Source organism: Anomaloglossus baeobatrachus, chromosome 7 (assembly GCF_048569485.1).
Source record: "Anomaloglossus baeobatrachus isolate aAnoBae1 chromosome 7, aAnoBae1.hap1, whole genome shotgun sequence".
In the NCBI taxonomy this organism is placed as follows: Eukaryota; Metazoa; Chordata; class Amphibia; order Anura; family Aromobatidae; genus Anomaloglossus; species Anomaloglossus baeobatrachus.
Genome location: NC_134359.1, coordinates 197242165 through 197267820, shown reverse-complemented (window position 1 = coordinate 197267820; position 25656 = coordinate 197242165). Strand labels below are relative to the sequence as shown.

At 59.6% G+C, this 25656-nt stretch overlaps 1 protein-coding gene across 1 annotated transcript in view; it reads right to left on the bottom strand.

Annotated features, from left to right (window-relative positions):
- Positions 1-25312, bottom strand: part of NABP1 (nucleic acid binding protein 1) — a 63835-nt gene extending 38523 nt beyond the window's left edge. The window contains exons 1-2 of the mRNA XM_075319066.1: positions 24823-25312; positions 24538-24676 (exon numbers count right to left, since the gene is read on the bottom strand). Of these exons, the coding sequence (XP_075175181.1) occupies positions 24538-24676; positions 24823-24913 (230 nt within the window). The 5' untranslated portion in view covers positions 24914-25312. The remainder of the gene's footprint in view (positions 1-24537; positions 24677-24822) is intronic.
- Between the last annotated feature and the right edge of the window lie 344 nt (positions 25313-25656).

Sequence of the window (25656 nt, the reverse complement as noted above, 5' to 3'; positions counted from 1 at the left end):
AGTAAGATTCTACTGGGTGGGTATGAGATCTGCCCTAGAGAAGTGGTGTCGAAACTGCGGGCCCTGCAATCTTAGAAGAAAAGACCAGCACAGCCAGAGAGCACCACTCCAGCCAATCCAAACTAAACGGCCCCTGGAGATCGTGGCCCTGGACCATGTAAAGTTGGCACCCAGCAGACAAGGCTACAACTACGCTCTCACTATGGTTGACCACTACTCCAGATTCCTGGTGGTAGTACCAGTCAAGGACTTGACAGGTCAAACTGCAGCCAAAGCTTTCCAGACACACTTCTGTCGACCACATGGCTATCCAGATCAAGTGCTCACTGACCAAGGACCAGCCTTTGAAGCTGAAGTGTTTAAGGAGTTTTGTAACCTATACGGCTGCCAGAAGATCCGTACTACGCCTTACCATCCCCAGACCAATGGCATGTGTGAGAAGATGAACCACATCATTCTCGACCTTCTGAAGACTCTCCCACTAGAAGAACGAAGTCAGTGGCCAGAAAAACTGCCCGATCTAGTGGACATGTATAACAACATCCCTGTGAGTTCCACGAACTGCACACCGGCATACCTGATGAGGGCCAGACCCGGGAGATTGCCAGTAGATCTGGAAATGGGAGTTGAGACCCCTGAAGACCATCAACAAGGTGCTGATTGGGATTCCAACCGCCAAGCCCAATACAAGAAAGTACAAGAGTGTGTGGAGCGAAGCCTGACTCAGCAACGTGAGAAACAAGAAAAGGCCTACAATCGAAAAGCACCTGCTGTTCCTTTGATGCCAGGAGATATAGTTCTCAAAAGAAAGAGAAGAAGTCATAAACTTGACAATCACTGGGAAGAAGAACCCTATACTGTGTTACCATCGACGCTTAGCAATGAAAAGACATGCCTTATCAGCAAAGATGGAGGAAAAACAACAGCTGTCGTTTCTAGAGATCGCTTAAAGAAATGTCCTGAACAACTAAGAATCCCTGAAGAAATTCCCAACCCTTTGCCAGTTCAAGAACCAAAAGAAAAGATGATCCATACTGTACTTGGAGATTTTCCAGCAAGTTGGCCTCAATACAATGGAGCAGTAGTTATTCCGGTTATTACATTCCCTCAATCTGGAGAAGTAAGAGACCCAGAAGAACCTGTTCAGAACCTGGAAGAGCCAAATGTAGCTGAAGCAGAAGACCATGCACTGGTATCAATACCCAGTACACCCATTATTCACATTGAGACACATACATCGGGTGGGAGGACACAACCTCAGACAGATGACAGCATAGTACTGCGTAGATCAACCCGCAGCAACTTTGGTCAGCTCCCATTACGCTATAGAGAAAGTACAGTTTAGTTCAAAGTGACGGTATGAAAGGTAATGTTTAACCTGTTTACAGTTAGGTAACGTTTAAGCGAAATGTGCCCACAAGGACTATTGTGAGACCTCCTTAAAATGTTAGACCACTGGTTATGAACTGGATTTAACCACAAACTTTTGCATTGTAAAAAGTTACCTCCTTGGTATCAACCACAGAGTCTGCCTGTTGAGGGGCATGGCTCTGCACCAACAAGGGGGCACGCCTGTTTATGGGGCCTGCCCTCCAACACTCGGAAGCGGGTACGCCTGTTTATGGGGCCTACCTTACACCACTCTCCTCAGGAGAGGAAGATTGGAGGAAAGGTCTGGGGAATGTGATGGCCCAGCCCTGGTCACCAAAAGGACCGGCGACCTACCTCCTGGAGGTTTTTGGGTGGGGTTCGGACATGTGGGTGGTTGGTGGTGGAATGGTACCTGGTATGTTTAAATGTAAATAATTGCCCCTGTGTGGGAAAAGTTTGTAATTACCTTTTTTCTTTCTCTTGTCTTTGCAGCCCGAGGACGTGCTGATGATAACTAAGGGGGAATGTGGCGCCCCTGACCTGGTCAGGCACCACAGAGTATTGCACCCATGCGGGAGCAATGCTTCCAGGTAATCTCCAAAGGCCAGGATGAGGTGCACACACAAACATATAGTGATCAGGCCTCCCACATCACCAGAGGGGACCCTTGAGTAGCCAGAAGGAGTTAACTTTCAATTCCCAGCTGGGGGTGTGTTCAGGGGCTGGTTGCTAGGAAGCAGGGCAGAGAGAGAGAGGAAGGGGAGTCTGGAGGAAGAAGTTGAAGTGTGAGGAAGCAGGGCAGAGGAGCTCTAGAGTGTGAGACAGGTCCTGAGGAGTGCAGTAGCTGAAAGCGGGGGAGAAAGGAGTACCGTGGGTCGGCCTGAAAACCATCCAGAGAGAGAAGGGTGGCTGAGTACGGAGATCCCGGTATCCGAGCACACAAGGGGAACTAGGTCCCCAGTACAGGCAGCAGATCATCCAGAGCTGCTTAACCTACAGGTGGGGGGGGGTACTTCATGCCCTCACCACGACTACACAGAGCTTGAGCCAAGCAGCAATCACCAGGCCCATAAGGGGACAGGGCCAGAAGCCATCCCACCAAGGCCACGCTGCCGGCAGACGAGCCAGAGAGAGGGGAGCAGGGTGGTAACAGCTTCCCTGGAGGGGTCCTACCACGCTTCAAGCAAAGGATCCTCCTAAAACAGAAAGAGTGCAAGGAAGGCGAGTGGACAGCTACCCTCAGAACGGCCTCCTGGAATTCCTGGTTCCACCTGGTTATCACAGTGTCGCCCGGGCATCTCACCGTGACCTCCAAACAGTGAGTAAACACGTTGAAAGACTTCTTGGACTGTGTTTGAGTCATTCTGCGACCTGTGGTCCCACACACATACACCGGGGCCTGGGGCTTGCCTCACTCTCAGGGGGCTAATATACTGACTGCACCCACCATCAGCCCCAGGCATCCCTTAATCTGCAGTGGCGGTCCCCGCTGACCGCAATACTGAGAGTGGCGTCACGACAATCCTAAAAGAAGGTTCCCTACCTGTGACCAGACTGTTCCATCCACGTGGAGTCCCTGAAGGTAATGCACCGACACATACTAGCGGGGCTTCACATTTACATCCTGCTCATCTCCGCCCCTCTGCTTCTATTGGCCGGCGGCTGTGTGACGTCGCTGTGACGCTGAACGTCCCTCCCCATTCAGGAAGTGGACTCTCGCCGCCCACAGCGAGGTCGTTCAGCAGGTAAGTACGTGTGACGGGGGTTTCACGACTTTGTGCGACACGGGCAGCGATTTGCCCGTGACACACAAACGACGGGGACGGGTACGATCGATTGTGAAATCGCACAATCGGTCGTCCCGTGTAAAGCAGGCCTAAGACACTAGCACAAATGAATCCCCATACCGCCATATGTGCCGCTCTTCCGGATACAGTGGAGCCTGTCTGCTCCCTGACCCGGCATGCAGCGACACACTGATGCTGCAGAGGTCATGGCAGTGTGGGGAGGTAGCTGCCTCTGCTGCCGTCTGTCAGCGTCAGTGTGCAGAGAGCTGCGGGGGAAGGAAGACAAAGGAGAGGCCGCCGATGCTTGGAGCAGGTAAGCGCTCAGTGAGCCGAAGATGCAGGGAGAGGGGCCGCAAAATATGGCAGCTATATGGGGAGAGGGGCCGCAGAAGATGGCAGCTATATGGGGAAAGGGGCCGCAAAAGATGGCAGCTATATGGGGAAAGGGGCCACAAAAGATGGCAGCTATATGAGGAGAGGAGGCCACATAAGATGGGAGCTATAAGGGGAGAGGAGGCCACACAAGATGGGAGCTATATGGGGAGAGGAGGCCACATAAGGTGGGAGCTATATGGGGAGAGGAGCACATGGGATAAGATCTGCTGGGAAAAGAAGCCATGATGGGATTTGTAGGGGGAAAGGAGCCACTTGGGATGGGATCTGTAGGGGGAAAGGGGCCATTATGGGATGGGATCTGCAGGGGAAAGAGACTACATGGGATGAGATCTGTATCGGGAAGGTCGTCGGTCCCAATTTTAGAAGGGGTCCTTTAGTAATAATTTTTAAAAATTGTAGAAAAAACGTTTAATACAATAAGAGTGACAGTGACTGGAACAACTGGTGCCGGACAGGGGAGTGAAGGTATAGGAGGGGAAGAAGGGGAAAGAGATTATGCTTTGAATTACTTGTATTTTTTGGTTCAGGAAAGTGCGTGTAAATGGGTGTGGCTAACAAAATGGGTGTGGTTACTGAATGGGTGTGGTTTTCAACTGGGCGTGGTTTACAGAGAACCTGTTAAAAATTTGAATCCCACCCCTGCCCTATGTCATACATCTGTACACTGGCGGACACAGACAGAACAGGACCACTGTGCAAGAACAGTATATGGGCCTTTTTCAGTCCAATACCTCATCAAAATACACAATTCAATCTGCTATAAAGGTAAAAATGGGCCCCCTTACTTCCTGGGCCCCTGCACAGGTTGCATCAGTCATATGTCTGCCCCTACATCTGTAAAGAGCCTTATATATGTCTAAAAGTGATGCCCAAGAAAAAAAAAAAAAAAAAAAAAGAATTCATGCAATATACTCACTATAAAAAGGTACATGCAATGTGACAGTCATGTCTAGAGAAAATATCAGGCTTCCATTTGTTTTCTGATTGTCTTACAGGGCAGCATTGAACAATAAGCCATTCTTCTGCACAGACAGTGTGCGTAGCTTGCACTGCTAAACATGCCCCAACTCATGCCAAGCTGCCACAAGAGAAGCCAGCTAGGTAGAATATTGCTTGCTATGTTTGCTGATGTGAATACTAGAAGGAAGTCATTCTGCTAGATCCTGTTTGGATACACATCAGCATCAACGAGCTAAAAAGGCAAACAAAAATGAAATACCTCTGCCACGTTTAAAGGGAATCTGTCACCAGGTTTTTGCCACCTAATCTGACAGAAGCATAATGTAGGGGCAGAGATCCTGCTTGTAGTTATGTGTCACTTACTGGGTTGCTTAGAGTAGTTTTGATAAAATCACTGTTTAATCAGCAGCAGGTTATCATTAGAGGACTACTTGGCGTTCTGCCAGATTTATCAAAATGACAGCTAACTGGCTCAGTAAGTGGCATCACTGGAATCACAATTTCTGCCCCTACATTATGCTGCTCTCAGATGGGGTAGCAAAAACCTGGTGACAGATTCCCTTTAAAGGGGTTGTCCCCTACTTTTACACTGATTGCATATCCCTAGGATAGGTCACCAATGTCTGATCGGCTGGGGTCAGACACCCCGCCGATCAGCTGTTCTCAGCCCCGGTGGCGGCAGCAGGAAATGCTAAGTTCCGGAGCTGCTCAATCTTCTGATAGCAGCTGCGGCTGGGTACTGCACATCTGCCTCCTATTGATTAGAATGGGAGGCGGATGTGCATTACACGGCCATGGCTGCTACCAGAAGATTGAGCAGCTCCGAAACTGAGCATTTCCAGCTGCCTGCTGCCGAGAACAGCTGATCGGCGTGGGTGCGGGTTGTCGGACCCTGGCCGATCAGACATTGATGACCTATCCTAAAGATAGGCCATCAATGTAAAAAGTAGTGGACAATCCCTTTAAGGTCTATCTCTTGAAATTTGCCACTTTGTACCAGCTTGGTTAAAGATAACCTGTATGTTAAAGATGTTGCCTGATCGGTTGGTAGATGTAAAGCAGGAGATCACATTGATAGAGCTGTGGCACATTACTCTGTAAAATCTGAATTAACCCCTTCATGAACTGGGACATATATTTACGTTCAAGGTCGTGTCTACCCGATTACCGTGGACTTCAGCGAATGTCTACTGATCCAATCAGCAAAAATGCAGCTAACAGGCAATTTAAATGGCCACGGCGGAGATCACACCATTTCACACCTCCATCGGTGGCCCTGTAACACGATCACGGGGTGCCATGGTGCTGCCATGGTAGCGCAGAGTCAGCTGATGACCCGACGCTACCATGACTCACTTAATGTGAGAGCCGACAATGTGCTCGCCCTCACAAGAACACAGCATTTTTGCTGATCAGAGTGATGCTGCACTTAAAATAAAACAATAAAAAAAAAAATACATATTTGGTATCCCGGCATTCAGAAATGCCCGATCTATCAAAATATAAAGTATATGCAACGTAGCGAGAAAAAAAAAAAAGATTCCAAAAGCCAAAATTAGTTTTTGGTCGCAGCAACATTGCATTATAATGAAATAACAGGTGATCAGAACATTGCATCTACCCAAAAATGGTATAATTAACCCCTTCACGACCTTTGACGGATCTATCAGTCATGGATCGTATGAGGTTAAGCTCCGCCCCCTGCCGCAGGCAGGTTGCAGCGATCGGTGCACATATCAGCTGTTTTCAACAGCTGACATGTGTGCCTGCATGTTACGAGTGGAATCGCATTAACCCCTTACATCTCGCTGCCAAAGTCTGGCAGCGAGATGTATATACACGCGGTCAGGATTTTCACTTACTGCTGCCCCCACCGGAAGTCACGTGGGTGATGACGTGACTTCCGGTGGTTGCCATGGTAGCTCAGGGTCATGTGATGACGCCTGCAGCTATGACGAGTCACTTTCGTTTTCACTCGGCCCGGAGCTGAATGAATCAGGAAGTGACCGTATCTGCTGTTTACAGCTGTATAGCGGTGATCAGCAGATAGAGCGATCGGATTGCTGATCGCTATAGCCCCCTAGGGGGATTAGTAAAATTAAAAAAAAACAAAAAAAACCCTAAAAGCTCAAATCACCCCCCTTTCAACCCATTGAAAATTAAAGGGTTAAAAAAAAAAAAATAAATATACACATATTTGGTATCGCCGCGTTCAACAAAGCCCGATCAAAATATAAAATCAATTAATCTGATTGGTAAACGGCGTAGTGGCAAAAAAATTCCAAACGCCAAAATTACGTTTTTTGGTCGCCGCAAGTTTTACGCAAAATGCACAAACAGGCGATCAAAACATAGCATCTGCGCGAAAATTGTACCATTAGAAACGTCAGCTCGAGACGCAAAAAATAAGCAGTCACTGAGCCATAGATCCCAAAAAATAAAAACGCTACAGGTTTCGGAAAATGGCGCAAAACGTACACCACTTTTATTGGACAAGCTTGTGAATTTTTTTTAACCCCTTAGATACAAGTAAACCTATACATGTTTGGTGTCTACAAACTCGCACCGACCTCAGGCATCATACCCACACATCAGTTTTACCATATAGTGAACACTGTGAATTAAACATCCCAAAAATTACTGTGCCATCACATTTTTTTTGCTGTTTTCCAGTACACCATATGGTAAAACTTATGGTTTCATTTAAAAGTAAAACTCGTCCCGCAAAAAACAAGCCCTCAGATGACAAGATTGACAGAAAAATAAAAAAGTTATGGCTCTCGGAAGAAGGGGAGCAAAATACAAAAACGGAAAGTGCCCGGGAGCTGAAGGGGTTAAAAAAAAAAAAAAAAAAAAAAAAAAAGCTCATGACACATAAAATAAGCAGTCACTGAACCCCAGATCCAGAAAAAAAAAAAAAAAAAAAAAAAGAACAGTCTTGGAAAATGGCGACATAAGCGCTATTCTTCTTTGGACAAACTTCATATTTTTCATCTCACCCCTTAGATAACAGTATACATGTTTGGTGTGTACGAACACGTACCGACGTGAGGCATCATACTCACACATCAGTTTTACCATATAGTGAACACGGTAAATAAAAGATCCAAAAAACAATTGTGCAATTGCACTTTTTTTGCAATTTCACCTCACATGGAATTTATTTCCCGTTTTCCAGTACACTATATGGTAAAACTAATGGTTTCATGCAAAAGTACAACTCATCCCACAAACAAGCCCTCATATGGCAATATTGATGGAAGGAAAAAAAAAAAAAAAAAAGTTATGGCTCTTGGAAGAAGGGAAAAAACAAAAAACAAAAAAAAAAAACAAAAACAAATTATTGCCAGGGGGTTTATTTAAAGGGGATGTTTACCCATATGTTTATAGGGTCTCATGCCTACTCAGCTAATGGAAATGTGATCCAAAACAGGGATGAATAGTCTAAAGTGTAATGTATAGTGACCCAATACTTTTGTCCAGGCAGTCTATATGTACAGCAGTCCTTCATTATTTGGGACAGTTCTGCATAGGACATGAGTGATTAGATGTATACAGCAGGGAATTGCCATCTGTGCGATGATTCCCCGTATACTAAAAGTCACCTAGCAGATGACAATTCAATGCTTGGAAAAGCCCGTCTATATCAGATCTTCCCATGACATGATTTATGCTGCACAGGAACCTGGGTTCATAGGAAAATACCTTGGGGAAATTTATGAAAATGAGCACACTAGTAACTAGTAAGTAGGGCTGTAACGTCATAACAGCACAATATCAAGTTACAGAACATAAAAATAATGATTTAGAAAATTATTGTCCTGTGAAAACAAGGCACCCACACCGATGGGCAGAAGGAGCACTGATGCCCACTAGAGTAGAGCGGTGATGCTCATGCTCCACCGCTGCTCCATTCACTCTCTATAGACCTGCTGAGTACTGCTGGTTTTTCCTAGGAGCCCCATAGACAATGGCAGTCGGGCAGGTGCGCTCCATTCTAAAAGTGCCCATTAGGGATAAAAATTGCTTAGTCTGCTGATCGGTGAAGGTCCAAGAGCTTGGACCATTACTGATTAATAAATCCCTTTTCGACCTCTCAGCTCTGCATTACTGGTCTGTCCAAGTTTTAATTTTCATGCTTACAAATAACTAGAAGAGCCAAATCCTCCTGTTTTTAGGGTTAATAATAGGAATTTGCCAACATTGTAAGCTCTTCATTATAGAGGACGGTACACTGAAAATTCTCTGCACTCATACATTAACTATTTTTCCAAATATACTGCTCAAAAAAATAAAGGGAACACAAACAACATGGTATTTTAGTGTTCCCTTTATTTTGTTCAGCAGTATATAAAAAAAGGTTTTATTGTTAAAGGGAAAGGGCAATAGAGGGAATTAAAATCCCCCAACACCACTATGGATCTTATTCGTCATAGTCCATACATGACATGGTGGAGTGTAAAACCCTACACGGTGACGCACAAAGCCCCTACGGAGGTATCAATAGTGTGTGCGCGATTGTGCAGAGCCTTCATGATTCACCGATTCTCCTCTAAGTCCTTGGTGCAAAGGAAACGTGGAACCATTGCCCATAACAATCAATCAAGGAGCAGTTTTCGTTCTCTCCCCGGGGCCTCTAAAAATCAGGTAAAGCCTGATTGATATGGCTACACAGTGCACCCTGGACACTTATGTCTGTATACAACACAGATCCCATATATAACCATGCAACCTTATCAGCACAATCTCTCCGGTACAGATAGTAATCTTCATATCATTTTGTGTACCAGGATTCCTATGGTAAAAACTACAGCAGGGAACAAAGTCTCAGGCTGCTCTCACCCCCATGCTATCATTTTCATATACTTTGCATACTCATGTCCAATATCTGGCGTCAGACACCACCTACCCATCATATGCTAACACATTTACTACTGTACCTGCTGTGCGTGACCATGTGGATCATCACTACTTCTAGCATAGTCTCCCCAAGTCAAGATTTCTGCTACTAAGCAATAGCTTAAAGGGAACCAAACATCAGGATTTTGGCATGTAAGGTGCAGCCAGTGCAGCACTGGCACTATCAGGCACAGGCTGTACATACCATTAGAGCACAGCTCGGGTGTTTAGGCTGTGAAATCCAAGTTTATGAAGTTTGAAAATTTATCACTTTTTGATTGACGTGCGCACCTCTCCAGATAATATCCAGGCGGGTTATGCACCTGGATTCATGCCCCCACCCCCTCGCCGCCTGTTCCTTCATCTCTCTGACTGTATGTAAATTTCTCTATTCAGAAACACGGTGTCTGAGTTGGCGCCTGCGCATAGCGCTTATCTCTGGCGCCATGTTTCTGAAGCCCGCAGTACCTAGTCTTGTGCATGAGAGGGCGGGGGATGCGCCCTCGCTTCAGATCTCGTTGTGACTGCGGGAGCGCGCAGTCACAACAGGACTGGACAACAGCTGATCTTACCCCGATTAGCTGCAGCTACGATATAGTCTGCTGCAGCTAATCGTTAACATCAGCTGTTCTCCAGTCCTGTTGTGACCACGCGCGCTCCCGCGGTCACAAGATCTGAAGAAGCGATGGACACATGCGCCGCCCTCTCATGCACAAGACTAGGTACTGCGGGCTTCAGAAACATGGCGCCGGAAATAAGCGCTATGCGCAGGCGCCAACTCAGACGCCGTGTTTCTGAATAGAGAAATGTACATACAGCCAGAGAGATGGAGGAACAGGCGGCGGGGGGGGGGGGGCAGCAGCAGGGAGTCACCGCTAAAGTGAGGGAGTGGGAACGTACCACCCGGTTGATTATTTTACAGCATCACAATAGTTTTGGATCCACTTAAAACTTTCAGCTACACCCAAAATGTATGCACGATAAAGTTATAAAGATCAAATCATAACTGCTTTGACTTAAAGGGAGTTTACAGACAACAAAAAAAAAAAAAAAAAAAAAAAAGCTCTTCCAGTCTCTGCATGCGACACGGTAAAGCTGGTCCCGCACGGGACCCGGGAAAGCTGGTCCCGCAGGGACCCGGGAAAGCTGGTCCCGCACCCGCACTGGGAAAGCTGGTCCCGCACCCGCACTGGGAAAGCTGGTCCCGCACCCGCACTGGGAAAGCTGGTCCCGCACCCGCACTGGGAAAGCTGGTCCCGCACCCGCACTGGGAAAGCTGGTCCCGCACCCGCACTGGGAAAGCTGGTCCCGCACCTGCACGGGACACGGGAAAGCTGGCCCCGCACCCGCACGGGACACGGGAAAGCTGGCCCCGCACCCGCACGGGACACGGGAAAGCTGGCCCCGCACCCGCACGGGACACGGGAAAGCTGGCCCCGCACCCGCACGGGACACGGGAAAGCTGGCCCCGCACCCGCACGGGACACGGGAAAGCTGGCCCCGCACCCGCACGGGAAAGCTGGCCCCGCACCCGCACGGGACACGGGAAAGCTGGCCCCGCACCCGCACGGGAAAGCTGGCCCAGCACGGGAAAGCTGGCCACGCACCAGCACGGGACACGGAAAAGATGGCCTCGCACCCGCACGGGACACGGGAAAGCTGGCCCCGCACCCGCACGGGACACGGGAAAGCTGGCCCCGCACCCGCACGGGACACGGGAAAGCTGGCCCCGCAACCGCACGGGAAAGCTGGCCCCGCACCCACACGGGAAAGCTGGCCCCGCACCCGCACGGGGCACGGGACACGGGAAAGCTGGCCCCGCACCCGCACGGGACACGGGAAAGCTGGCCCCGCACCCGCATGGGACACGGGGAAAGCTGGCCCCATACCCGCACCCGCACATGAAAGCTGGCCCCGCACCCGCACGGGAAAGCTGGCCCAGCACGGGAAAGCTGGCCACGCACCAGCACGGGACACGGGAAAGCTGGCCCCGCACCCGCACGGGACACGGGAAAGCTGGCCCCGCACCCGCACGGGACACGGGAAAGCTGGCCCCGCACCCGCACGGGACACGGGAAAGCTGGCCCCGCACCCGCACGGGACAGCTGGCCCCGCACCCGCACGGGACACGGGAAAGCTGGCCCCGCACCCGCACGGGACACTGGAAGGCTGGTCCCGCATGGGAAAGCTGGTCCCGCACGGGACACTGGAAAGCTGGTCCCGCACGGGACACGGGACAGCTGGTCCCGCACCCGCACGGGACAGCTGGTCCCGCACCCACACGGGACAGCTGGCCCCGCAACCGCACGGGACACGAGACAGCTGGCCCCGCAACCGCACGGGACACGAGACAGCTGGCCCCGCAACCGCACGGGACACGAGACAGCTGGCCCCGCAACCGCACGGGACACGAGACAGCTGGCCCCGCAACCGCACGGGACACGAGACAGCTGGCCCCGCAACCGCACGGGACACGAGACAGCTGGCCCCGCAACCGCACGGGACACGGGACAGCTGGCCCCGCAACCGCACGGGACACGGGACAGCTGGCCCCGCAACCGCACGGGACAGCTGGCCCCGCAACCGCACGGGACAGCTGGCCCCGCAACCGCACGGGAAAGCTGGCCCCGCAACCGCACGGGAAAGCTGGCCCCGCACGGGACGAGGGAAACCTGGCCCCGCACGGGACGAGGGAAACCTGGCCCCGCACGGGACGAGGGAAAGCTGGCCCCGCACGGGACGAGGGAAAGCTGGCCCCGCACGGGACGAGGGAAAGCTGGCCCCGCACGGGACGAGGGAAAGCTGGCCCCGCACGGGACGAGGGAAAGCTGGCCCCGCACGGGACGAGGGAAAGCTGGCCCCGCACGGGACACGGGAAAGCTGGCCCCGCACGGGACACGGGAAAGCTGGCCCCGCACGGGACACGGGAAAGCTGGCCCCGCAACCGCACGGGACACGGGAAAGCTGGCCCCGCAACCGCACGGGACACGGGAAAGCTGGCCCCGCAACCGCACGGGACACGGGAAAGCTGGCCCCGCACCCGCACGGGACACGGGAAAGCTGGCCCCGCACCCGCACGGGACACGGGAAAGCTGGCCCCGCACGGGAAAGCTGGCCCCGCACGGGAAAGCTGGCCCCGCACGGGAAAGCTGGCCCCGCATGGGACACGGTAAAGCTGGCCCCGCACGGGACACGGGAAAGCTGGCCCCGCACGGGACACGGGAAAGCTGGCCCCGCACGGGACACGGGAAAGCTGGCCCCGCACGGGACACGGGAAAGCTGGCCCCGCACGGGACACGGGAAAGCTGGCCCCGCACGGGACACGGGAAAGCTGGCCCCGCACGGGACACGGGAAAGCTGGCCCCGCACGGGACACGGGAAAGCTGGCCCCGCACGGGACACGGGAAAGCTGGCCCCGCAACCGCACGGGACACGGGAAAGCTGTCCCCGCACCCGCACGGGAAAGCTGGACCCGCACCCGCACGGGACACGGGAAAGCTGGCCCCGCAACCGCACGGGAAAGCTGGCCCCGCAACCGCACGGGAAAGCTGGCCCCGCAACCGCACGGGAAAGCTGGCCCCGCAACCGCACGGGAAAGCTGGCCCCGCAACCGCACGGGAAAGCTGGCCCCGCAACCGCACGGGAAAGCTGGCCCCGCAACCGCACGGGAAAGCTGGCCCCGCAACCGCACGGGAAAGCTGGCCCCGCAACCGCACGGGAAAGCTGGCCCCGCACCCGCACGGGAAAGCTGGCCCCGCACCCGCACGGGAAAGCTGGCCCCGCACGGGAAAGCTGGCCCCGCACCCGCGCGGGACACGGGAAAGCTGGCCCCGTACGGGACACGGGAAAGCTGGAAAGCTGGCCCCGCACCCGCACGGGAAAGCTGGCCCCGCAACCGCACGGGACACGGGAAAGCTGGCCCCGCACCCGCACGGGACACGGGAAAGCTGGTCCCGCACGGGACACGGGAAAGCTGGACCCGCACCCGCACGGGACACGGGAAAGCTGGTCCCGCACGGGACACGGGAAAGCTGGTCCCGCACGGGACACGGGAAAGCTGGACCCGCACGGGACACGGGAAAGCTGGACCCGCACGGGACACGGGAAAGCTGGCCCCGCACGGGACACGGGAAAGCTGGCCCCGCACGGGACACGGGAAAGCTGGCCCCGCACGGGAAAGCTGGCCCCGCACGGGAAAGCTGGCCCCGCACGGGACACGGGAAAGCTGGCCCCGCACGGGACACGGGAAAGCTGGCCCCGCACGGGACAGCTGGCCCCGCACGGGACACGGGAAAGCTGGCCCCGCACGGGACACGGGAAAGCTGGCCCCGCACGGGACACGGGAAAGCTGGCCCCGCACGGGACACGGGAAAGCTGGCCCCGCACGGGACACGGGAAAGCTGGCCCCGCACGGGACACGGGAAAGCTGGCCCCGCACGGGACACGGGAAAGCTGGCCCCGCACGGGACACGGGAAAGCTGGCCCCGCACGGGACACGGGAAAGCTGGCCCCGCACGGGACACGGGAAAGCTGGCCCCGCAACCGCACGGGAAAGCTGGCCCCGCAACCGCACGGGAAAGCTGGCCCCGCACCCGCACGGGAAAGCTGGCCCCGAACCCGCACGGGAAAGCTGGCCCCGAACCCGCACGGGAAAGCTGGCCCCGCACCCGCACGGGAAAGCTGGCCCCGCACCCGCACGGGAAAGCTGGCCCCGCACCCGCACGGGACACGGGAAAGCTGGCCCCGTACGGGACACGGGAAAGCTGGAAAGCTGGCCCCGCACGGGAAAGCTGGCCCCGCAACCGCACGGGACACGGGAAAGCTGGCCCCGCACCCGCACGGGACACGGGAAAGCTGGTCCCGCACGGGACACGGGAAAGCTGGACCCGCACCCGCACGGGACACGGGAAAGCTGGTCCCGCACGGGACACGGGAAAGCTGGACCCGCACGGGACACGGGAAAGCTGGACCCGCACGGGACACGGGAAAGCTGGACCCGCACGGGACACGGGAAAGCTGGACCCGCACGGGACAAGGGAAAGCTGGACCCGCACGGGACACGGGAAAGCTGGACCCGCACGGGACACGGGAAAGCTGGACCCGCACGGGACACGGGAAAGCTGGACCCGCACGGGACACGGGAAAGCTGGCCCCGCACGGGACACGGGAAAGCTGGAAAGCTGGCCCTGCACCCGCACGGGAAAGCTGGCCCCGTAACCGCACGGGACACGGGAAAGCTGGACCCGCACGGGACACGGGAAAGCTGGACCCGCACGGGACACGGGAAAGCTGGACCCGCACGGGACACGGGAAAGCTGGACCCGCACGGGACACGGGAAAGCTGGTCCCGCACCCGCACGGGACACGGGAAAGCTGGCCCCGCACCCGCACGGGACACGGGAAAGCTGGCCCCGCACCCGCACGGGACACGGGAAAGCTGGCCCCGCACCCGCACGGGACACGGGAAAGCTGGCCCCGCACCCGCACGGGACACGGGAAAGCTGGCCCCGCACCCGCACGGGACACGGGAAAGCTGGCCCCGCACCCGCACGGGACACGAGAAAGCTGGCCCCGCACCCCCACCGGACATGGGAAAGCTGGCCCCGCACCCCCACCGGACATGGGAAAGCTGGCCCCGCACCCACACCGGACACGGGAAAGCTGGTCCCGCACGGGACACGGGAAAGCTGGTCCCGCACGGGACACTGGAAAGCTGGCCCCGCACCCGCACGGGACACGGGAAAGCTGGCCCCGCACCCGCACGGGACACGGGAAAGCTGGTCCCGCACGGGACACGGGAAAGCTGGTCCCGCACACGGGACAGCTGGTCCCGCACCCGCACGGGACAGCTGGTCCCGCACCCGCACGGGACAGCTGGTCCCGCACCCGCACGGGACAGCTGGTCCCGCACCCGCACGGGACAGCTGGTCCCGCACCCGCACGGGACAGCTGGTCCCGCACCCGCACGGGACAGCTGGTCCCGCACCCGCACGGGACAGCTGGTCCCGCACCCGCACGGGACAGCTGGTCCCGCACCCGCACAGGACAGCTGGTCCCGCACAGGACAGCTGGTCCCGCACCCGCACAGGACAGCTGGTCCCGCACCCGCACAGGACAGCTGGTCCCGCACCCGCACAGGACAGCTGGTCCCGCACCCGCACAGGACAGCTGGTCCCGCACAGGACACGGGAAAGCTGGTCCCGCACGGGACACGGGAAAGCTGGCCCCGCACCCGCACGGGACACGAGAAAGCTGGCCCCGCACCCGCACGGGACAGCTGGTCCCGCACCCGCACGGGACAGCTGGTCCCGCACCCGCACGGGACAGCTGGTCCCGCACCCGCACGGGACAGCTGGTCCCGCACCCGCACGGGACAGCTGGTCCCGCACCCGCACGGGACAGCTGGTCCCGCACCCTCACGGGACAGCTGGTCCCGCACCCGCACGGGACAGCTGGTCCCGCACCCGCACGGGACAGCTGGTCCCGCACCCGCACTGGACAGCTGGTCCCGCACCCGCACGGGACAGCTGGTCCCGCACCCGCACGGGACAGCTGGTCCCGCACCCGCACAGGACAGCTGGTCCCGCACCCGCACAGGACAGCTGGTCCCGCACCCGCACAGGACAGCTGGTCCCGCACCCGCACAGGACAGCTGGTCCCGCACAGGACAGCTGGTCCCGCACCCGCACAGGACAGCTGGTCCCGCACCCGCACAGGACAGCTGGTCCCGCACCCGCACAGGACAGCTGGTCCCGCACCCGCACAGGACAGCTGGTCCCGCACCCGCACAGGACAGCTGGTCCCGCACCCGCACAGGACAGCTGGTCCCGCACCCGCACAGGACACGGGACAGCTGGTCCCGCACGGGAAAGCTGGTCCCGCACGGGACACTGGAAAGCTGGTCCCACACCCGCACGGGACACGGGAAAGCTGGCCCCGCACCCGCACGGGACACGGGAAAGCTGGCCCCGCACCCGCACGGGACACGGGAAAGCTGGCCCCGCACCCGCACGGGACACGGGAAAGCTGGCCCCGCACCCGCACGGGACACGGGAAAGCTGGCCCCGCACCCGCACGGGACACGGGAAAGCTGGCCCCGCACCCGCACGGGACACGGGAAAGCTGGCCCCGCACCCGCACGGGACACGGGAAAGCTGGCCCCGCACCCGCACGGGACACGGGAAAGCTGGCCCCGCACCCGCACGGGACACGGGAAAGCTGGCCCCGCACCCGCACGGGACACGGGAAAGCTGGCCCCGCACCCGCACGGGACACGGGAAAGCTGGCCCCGCACCCGCACGGGACACGGGAAAGCTGGCCCCGCACCCGCACGGGACACGGGAAAGCTGGCCCCGCACCCGCACGGGACACGGGAAAGCTGGCCCCGCACCCGCACGGGACACGGGAAAGCTGGCCCCGCACCCGCACGGGACACGAGAAAGCTGGCCCCGCACCCGCACGGGACACGGGAAAGCTGGCCCCGCACCCACACCGGACACGGGAAAGCTGGTCCCGCACGGGACACAGGAAAGCTGGTCCCGCACGGGACACAGGAAAGCTGGTCCCGCACGGGACACAGGAAAGCTGGTCCCGCACGGGACACTGGAAAGCTGGTCCCGCACCCGCACGGGACACGGGAAAGCTGGTCCCGCACCCGCACGGGACACGGGAAAGCTGGTCCCGCACGGGACACGGGAAAGCTGGCCCCGCACGGGACACGGGAAAGCTGGCCCCGCACGGGACACGGGAAAGCTGGTCCCGCACGGGACACGGGAAAGCTGGTCCCGCACGGGACACGGGAAAGCTGGTCCCGCACGGGACACGGGACAGCTGGTCCCGCACCCGCACGGGACAGCTGGTCCCGCACCCGCACGGGACAGCTGGTCCCGCACCCGCACGGGACAGCTGGTCCCGCACCCGCACGGGACAGCTGGTCCCGCACCCGCACGGGACAGCTGGTCCCGCACAGGACAGCTGGTCCCGCACCCGCACGGGACAGCTGGTCCCGCACCCGCACGGGACAGCTGGTCCCGCACCCGCACGGGACAGCTGGTCCCGCACCCGCACGGGACAGCTGGTCCCGCACCCGCACGGGACAGCTGGTCCCGCACCCGCACGGGACAGCTGGTCCCGCACCCGCACGGGACAGCTGGTCCCGCACCCGCACGGGACAGCTGGTCCCGCACCCGCACGGGACAGCTGGTCCCGCACCCGCACAGGACAGCTGGTCCCGCACAGGACAGCTGGTCCCGCACAGGACAGCTGGTCCCGCACCCGCACAGGACAGCTGGTCCCGCACCCGCACAGGACAGCTGGTCCCGCACCCGCACAGGACAGCTGGTCCCGCACCCGCACAGGACAGCTGGTCCCGCACCCGCACAGGACAGCTGGTCCCGCACCCGCACAGGACAGCTGGTCCCGCACAGGACAGCTGGTCCCGCACAGGACAGCTGGTCCCGCACCCGCACAGGACAGCTGGTCCCGCACCCGCACAGGACAGCTGGTCCCGCACCCGCACAGGACAGCTGGTCCCGCACAGGACAGCTGGTCCCGCACCCGCACAGGACAGCTGGTCCCGCACCCGCACAGGACAGCTGGTCCCGCACCCGCACAGGACAGCTGGTCCCGCACCCGCACAGGACAGCTGGTCCCGCACCCGCACAGGACAGCTGGTCCCGCACCCGCACAGGACAGCTGGTCCCGCACCCGCACAGGACAGCTGGTCCCGCACCCGCACAGGACACGGGACAGCTGGTCCCGCACGGGAAAGCTGGTCCCGCACGGGACACTGGAAAGCTGGTCCCACACCCGCACGGGACACGGGAAAGCTGGCCCCGCACCCGCACGGGACACGGGAAAGCTGGCCCCGCACCCGCACGGGACACGGGAAAGCTGGCCCCGCACCCGCACGGGACACGGGAAAGCTGGCCCCGCACCCGCACGGGACACGGGAAAGCTGGCCCCGCACCCGCACGGGACACGGGAAAGCTGGCCCCGCACCCGCACGGGACACGGGAAAGCTGGCCCCGCACCCGCACGGGACACGGGAAAGCTGGCCCCGCACCCGCACGGGACACGGGAAAGCTGGCCCCGCACCCGCACGGGACACGGGAAAGCTGGCCCCGCAACCGCACGGGACACGGGAAAGCTGGCCCCGCAACCGCACGGGACACGGGAAAGCTGGCCCCGCAACCGCACGGGACACGGGAAAGCTGGCCCCGCAACCGCACGGGACACGGGAAAGCTGGCCCCGCAACCGCACGGGACACGGGAAAGCTGGCCCCGCACCCGCACGGGACACGGGAAAGCTGGCCCCGCACCCGCACGGGACACGGGAAAGCTGGCCCCGCACCCGCACGGGACACGGGAAAGCTGGCCCCGCACCCGCACGGGACACGGGAAAGCTGGCCCCGCACCCGCACGGGACACGGGAAAGCTGGCCCCGCACCCGCACGGGACACGGGAAAGCTGGCCCCGCACCCACACCGGACACGGGAAAGCTGGTCCCGCACGGGACACAGGAAAGCTGGTCCCGCACGGGACACAGGAAAGCTGGTCCCGCACGGGACACGGGAAAGCTGGCCCCGCACGGGACACGGGAAAGCTGGTCCCGCACGGGACACGGGAAAGCTGGTCCCGCACGGGACACGGGAAAGCTGGTCCCGCACGGGACACGGGACAGCTGGTCCCGCACCCGCACGGGACAGCTGGTCCCGCACCCGCACGGGACAGCTGGTCCCGCACCCGCACGGGACAGCTGGTCCCGCACCCGCACGGGACAGCTGGTCCCGCACCCGCACGGGACAGCTGGTCCCGCACCCGCACGGGACAGCTGGTCCCGCACAGGACAGCTGGTCCCGCACCCGCACAGGACAGCTGGTCCCGCACCCGCACGGGACAGCTGGTCCCGCACCCGCACGGGACAGCTGGTCCCGCACCCGCACGGGACAGCTGGTCCCGCACCCGCACGGGACAGCTGGTCCCGCACCCGCACGGGACAGCTGGTCCCGCACCCGCACGGGACAGCTGGTCCCGCACCCGCACGGGACAGCTGGTCCCGCACCCGCACGGGACAGCTGGTCCCGCACCCGCACGGGACAGCTGGTCCCGCACCCGCACGGGACAGCTGGTCCCGCACAGGACAGCTGGTCCCGCACAGGACAGCTGGTCCCGCACCCGCACAGGACAGCTGGTCCCGCACCCGCACAGGACAGCTGGTCCCGCACCCGCACAGGACAGCTGGTCCCGCACCCGCACAGGACAGCTGGTCCCGCACCCGCACAGGACAGCTGGTCCCGCACCCGCACAGGACAGCTGGTCCCGCACAGGACAGCTGGTCCCGCACAGGACAGCTGGTCCCGCACCCGCACAGGACAGCTGGTCCCGCACCCGCACAGGACAGCTGGTCCCGCACCCGCACAGGACAGCTGGTCCCGCACCCGCACAGGACAGCTGGTCCCGCACCCGCACAGGACAGCTGGTCCCGCACCCGCACAGGACAGCTGGTCCCGCACCCGCACAGGACAGCTGGTCCCGCACCCGCACAGGACAGCTGGTCCCGCACCCGCACAGGACAGCTGGTCCCGCACCCGCACAGGACAGCTGGTCCCGCACCCGCACAGGACAGCTGGTCCCGCACAGGACAGCTGGTCCCGCACAGGACAGCTGGTCCCGCACAGGACAGCTGGTCCCGCACCCGCACAGGACAGCTGGTCCCGCACCCGCACAGGACAGCTGGTCCCGCACCCGCACAGGACAGCTGGTCCCGCACCCGCACAGGACAGCTGGTCCCGCACCCGCACAGGACAGCTGGTCCCGCACCCGCACAGGACAGCTGGTCCCGCACCCGCACAGGACAGCTGGTCCCGCACCCGCACAGGACAGCTGGTCCCGCACCCGCACAGGACACGGGAAAGCTGGACCCGCACGGGAAAGCTGGTCCCGCACGGGACACGGGAAAGCTGGCCCCGCACCCGCACGGGACACGGGAAAGCTGGCCCCGCACCCGCACGGGACACGGGAAAGCTGGCCCCGCACCCGCACGGGACACGGGAAAGCTGGCCCCGCACCCGCACGGGACACGGGAAAGCTGGCCCCGCACCCGCACGGGACACGGGAAAGCTGGCCCCGCACCCGCACGGGACACGGGAAAGCTGGCCCCGCACCCGCACGGGACACGGGAAAGCTGGTCCCGCACCCGCACGGGACAGCTGGTCCCGCACCCGCACGGGACAGCTGGTCCCGCACCCGCACGGGACAGCTGGTCCCGCACCCGCACGGCCCCTGCTGCCCACTTACCTATCTCCAGGACAATAAAGATGACATTTAAGTTTTTCTGTCCGGTCTTAATGTCCTTTATGGACACAAATGAGTCGTTTGGCACGTTCATGGTGATCTATGAGCAGCACAAAGCATTACTTATTGCAGGAGCAGCTCTGCTGAGGAATGCACTGTATGGACGTGGAGCGCAGGACCGAGCCGAGCACGGGCTCAGCCGCCACCAAAGGGTCTAAACGTCCGGGCAGAAATGCCTCCAGAATTTAGGTCAGAATACGCCGAGGAGCACAGTGCTGCCCCCAGAGGCAGGGCGAGGTCAGCTCTAGTCGCAGCAGCAAGGTTCACCTACAAGAGCGACAAAACTGGGTCGTCTGCCGCCAGCACAAAGCAACTAATGTCGGATATTTGCCCCTTGCAATGTTTTGTGCCCTCTAAACCTGTTCTGTTGCTACCACAACCTCACACGTATCCTCCTCTCTCCGCTCCACACAACGTCTGCAAACATGTGCGGCGCAACCTCCATATTTATATGTGGATTGTACCATCGCAATACTTCCGAGGAGGAAACATTGCACGATAAGGCTGTCTTTTCACAGGTTTCATAACACGTACTAAACAGAAGTATTCGGCTTTCTGAATGTATATTTGATTCACCACTAGTTATATAATCGAAACACTTTCACATGCAATTTTTTCACAAATGTAGCGTTAGGTCCGTCGAACGAGTGAATGGTACAGTCCCCGGCATCTGCCTGTTCTTTTCTAACGAGTGTACTGAAATCATTCAGCCTGATTGGTTAGTCGGCAGAAAAGAGGCGTGGCTAATAGTCTTTTGTCCTCTGACTACTGATTCAGTGTTTCTCAGCTGTGGGTGACTGTGAGAGCGGATGTGCGGGGGCCGGAGGCGTACAGCGAAGCGCCGTGCTGCCGAGCGAGCAGCCTGTCCTGCATGTCTACCGGGCGAAGCGCAGTGCTGCCGAGCGGACTGCCTGTCCAGCATGTCTATCGAGCGATGCGCCGTGCTGCCGAGCGGACTGCCTGTCCTGCATGTCTACCGAGCTGACTGCCTGCCCTGCATGTCTACCGAGCGATGCGCAGTGCTGCCGAGCGAGCAGCCTGTCCTGCATGTCTACCGGGCGAAGCGCCGTGCTGCCGAGCGGACTGCCTGTCCAGCACGGGACACGGGAAAGCTGGTCCCGCACCCGCACGGGACAGCTGGTCCCGCACCCGCACGGGACAGCTGGTCCCGCACCCGCACGGGACAGCTGGTCCCGCACCCGCACGGAACAGCTGGTCCCGCACCCGCACGGGACAGCTGGTCCCGCACCCGCACGGGACAGCTGGTCCCGCACCCGCACGGGACAGCTGGTCCCGCACCCGCACGGGACAGCTGGTCCCGCACCCGCACGGGACAGCTGGTCCCGCACCCGCACGGGACAGCTGGTCCCGCACCCGCACGGGACAGCTGGTCCCGCACCCGCACGGGACAGCTGGTCCCGCACCCGCACAGGACAGCTGGTCCCGCACCCGCACGGGACAGCTGGTCCCGCACCCGCACGGGACAGCTGGTCCCGCACCCGCACAGGACAGCTGGTCCCGCACCCGCACAGGACAGCTGGTCCCGCACAGGACAGCTGGTCCCGCACAGGACAGCTGGTCCCGCACCCGCACAGGACAGCTGGTCCCGCACCCGCACAGGACAGCTGGTCCCGCACCCGCACAGGACAGCTGGTCCCGCACCCGCACAGGACAGCTGGTCCCGCACCCGCACAGGACAGCTGGTCCCGCACCCGCACAGGACAGCTGGTCCCGCACCCGCACAGGACAGCTGGTCCCGCACCCGCACGGGACAGCTGGTCCCGCACCCGCACGGGACAGCTGGTCCCGCACCCGCACGGGACAGCTGGTCCCGCACCCGCACGGGACAGCTGGTCCCGCACCCGCACGGGACAGCTGGTCCCGCACCCGCACAGGACAGCTGGTCCCGCACAGGACAGCTGGTCCCGCACAGGACAGCTGGTCCCGCACAGGACAGCTGGTCCCGCACCCGCACAGGACAGCTGGTCCCGCACCCGCACAGGACAGCTGGTCCCGCACCCGCACAGGACAGCTGGTCCCGCACCCGCACAGGACAGCTGGTCCCGCACCCGCACAGGACAGCTGGTCCCGCACCCGCACAGGACAGCTGGTCCCGCACCCGCACAGGACAGCTGGTCCCGCACCCGCACGGGACAGCTGGTCCCGCACCCGCACGGGACAGCTGGTCCCGCACCCGCACGGGACAGCTGGTCCCGCACCCGCACGGGACAGCTGGTCCCGCACCCGCACGGGACAGCTGGTCCCGCACCCGCACAGGACAGCTGGTCCCGCACAGGACAGCTGGTCCCGCACAGGACAGCTGGTCCCGCACCCGCACAGGACAGCTGGTCCCGCACCCGCACAGGACAGCTGGTCCCGCACAGGACAGCTGGTCCCGCACAGGACAGCTGGTCCCGCACAGGACAGCTGGTCCCGCACCCGCACAGGACAGCTGGTCCCGCACCCGCACAGGACAGCTGGTCCCGCACCCGCACAGGACACGGGAAAGCTGGACCCGCACGGGAAAGCTGGTCCCGCACGGGACACGGGAAAGCTGGCCCCGCACCCGCACGGGACACGAGAAAGCTGGCCCCGCACCCCCACCGGACATGGGAAAGCTGGCCCCGCACCCACACCGGACACGGGAAAGCTGGTCCCGCACGGGACACAGGAAAGCTGATCCCGCACGGGACACTGGAAAGCTGGCCCCGCACGGGACACTGGAAAGCTGGCCCCGCACGGGACACTGGAAAGCTGGCCCCGCACGGGACACGGGAAAGCTGGTCCCGCACGGGACACGGGAAAGCTGGTCCCGCACCCGCACGGGACAGCTGGTCCCGCACCCGCACGGGACAGCTGGCCCCGCACGGGACACGGGAAAGCTGGCCCCGCACCCGCACGGGACACGGGAAAGCTGGCCCCGCACCCGCACGGGACACGGGAAAGCTGGCCCCGCACCCGCACGGGACACGGGAAAGCTGGCCCCGCACCCGCACGGGAAAGCTGGTCCCGCACCCGCACGGGAAAGCTGGCCCCGCACCCGCACGGGAAAGCTGGCCCCGCACCCGCACGGGAAAGCTGGTCCCGCACCCGCACGGGAAAGCTGGTCCCGCACCCGCACGGGAAAGCTGGTCCCGCACCCGCACGGGAAAGCTGGTCCCGGACCCGCACGGGAAAGCTGGTCCCGCACCCGCACGGGAAAGCTGGTCCCGCACCCGCACGGGAAAGCTGGTCCCGCACCCGCACGGGAAAGCTGGTCCCGCACGGGAAAGCTGGTCCCGCACGGGAAAGCTGGTCCCGCACGGGAAAGCTGGTCCCGCACGGGAAAGCTGGTCCCGCACGGGAAAGCTGGTCCCGCACCCGCATGGGAAAGCTGGCCCCGCACGGGAAAGCTGGCCCCGCACGGGAAAGCTGGCCCCGCACGGGAAAGCTGGAAAGCTGTTCCCGCACCCACTCAGGACACGGGAAAGCTGGTCCCGCACAGGACACGGGAAAGCTGGTCCCATCAAGTGTGACAGAGGAAAGATGCAGCTGGGCCACTGATAAGTAGTCAGCTGGCTCTTTTCCAGGACACAGTGTACTGTCAGAGCCCAGAAGTGAAGATGCCGCCCCAGGATGGTGCAGCCGCTGGAGGATCGGGCTCTTGGCCTAATTGAACCTTATTGGCAAGTTCTAGAAGGCACTAGATTGAGCTGGTTTCTAGATATTCTGTGCCTGTAGGTTTTCCCCATGATGGGGTTGTCAGCAGCTCCTAGTTATTATAACATACCCTCTTGTTAAGCGAATTATGTCTCCTGGCTGAATAAGGCTTCCAATTTCATCCCACACTGAGACTGTGATGCTGCCCGTTTTATCTGCCACTTTGCAGGACCTCACTTCATGACCATCTTTAGTTTTTGTAACTCTGCCTGTGAGAAATTGAAATAGGAAACAAAACTGGAATTTAGTCAAGAAAAAAAAAAACCAATTCAGATCACCCAGAAGTGACCTGCCCATGTAATATCGGGGATGCCGGCTGTGCCCACGTGTCTGCCGGCCCCTGCTGCCCACTTACCTATCTCCAGGACAATAAAGATGACATTTAAGTTTTTCTGTCCGGTCTTAATGTCCTTTATGGACACAAATGAGTCGTTTGGCACGTTCATGGTGATCTATGAGCAGCACAAAGCATTACTTATTGCAGGAGCAGCTCTGCTGAGGAATGCACTGTATGGACGTGGAGCGCAGGACCGAGCCGAGCACGGGCTCAGCCGCCACCAAAGGGACTAAACGTCCGGGCAGAAATGCCTCCAGAATTTAGGTCAGAATACGCCGAGGAGCACAGTGCTGCCCCCAGAGGCAGGGCGAGGTCAGCGCTAGTCGCAGCAGCAAGGTTCACCTACAAGAGCGACAAAACTGGGTCGTCTGCCGCCAGCACAAAGCAACTAATGTCGGATATTTGCCCCTTGCAATGTTTTGTGCCCTCTAAACCTGTTCTGTTGCTACCACAACCTCACACGTATCCTCCTCTCTCCGCTCCACACAACGTCTGCAAACATGTGCGGCGCAACCTCCATATTTATATGTGGATTGTACCATCGCAATACTTCCGAGGAGGAAACATTGCACGATAAGGCTGTCTTTTCACAGGTTTCATAACACGTACTAAACAGAAGTATTCGGCTTTCTGAATGTATATTTGATTCACCACTAGTTATATAATCGAAACACTTTCACATGCAATTTTTTCACAAATGTAGCGTTAGGTCCGTCGAACGAGTGAATGGTACAGTCCCCGGCATCTGCCTGTTCTTTTCTAACGAGTGTACTGAAATCATTCAGCCTGATTGGTTAGTCGGCAGAAAAGAGGCGTGGCTAATAGTCTTTTGTCCTCTGACTACTGATTCAG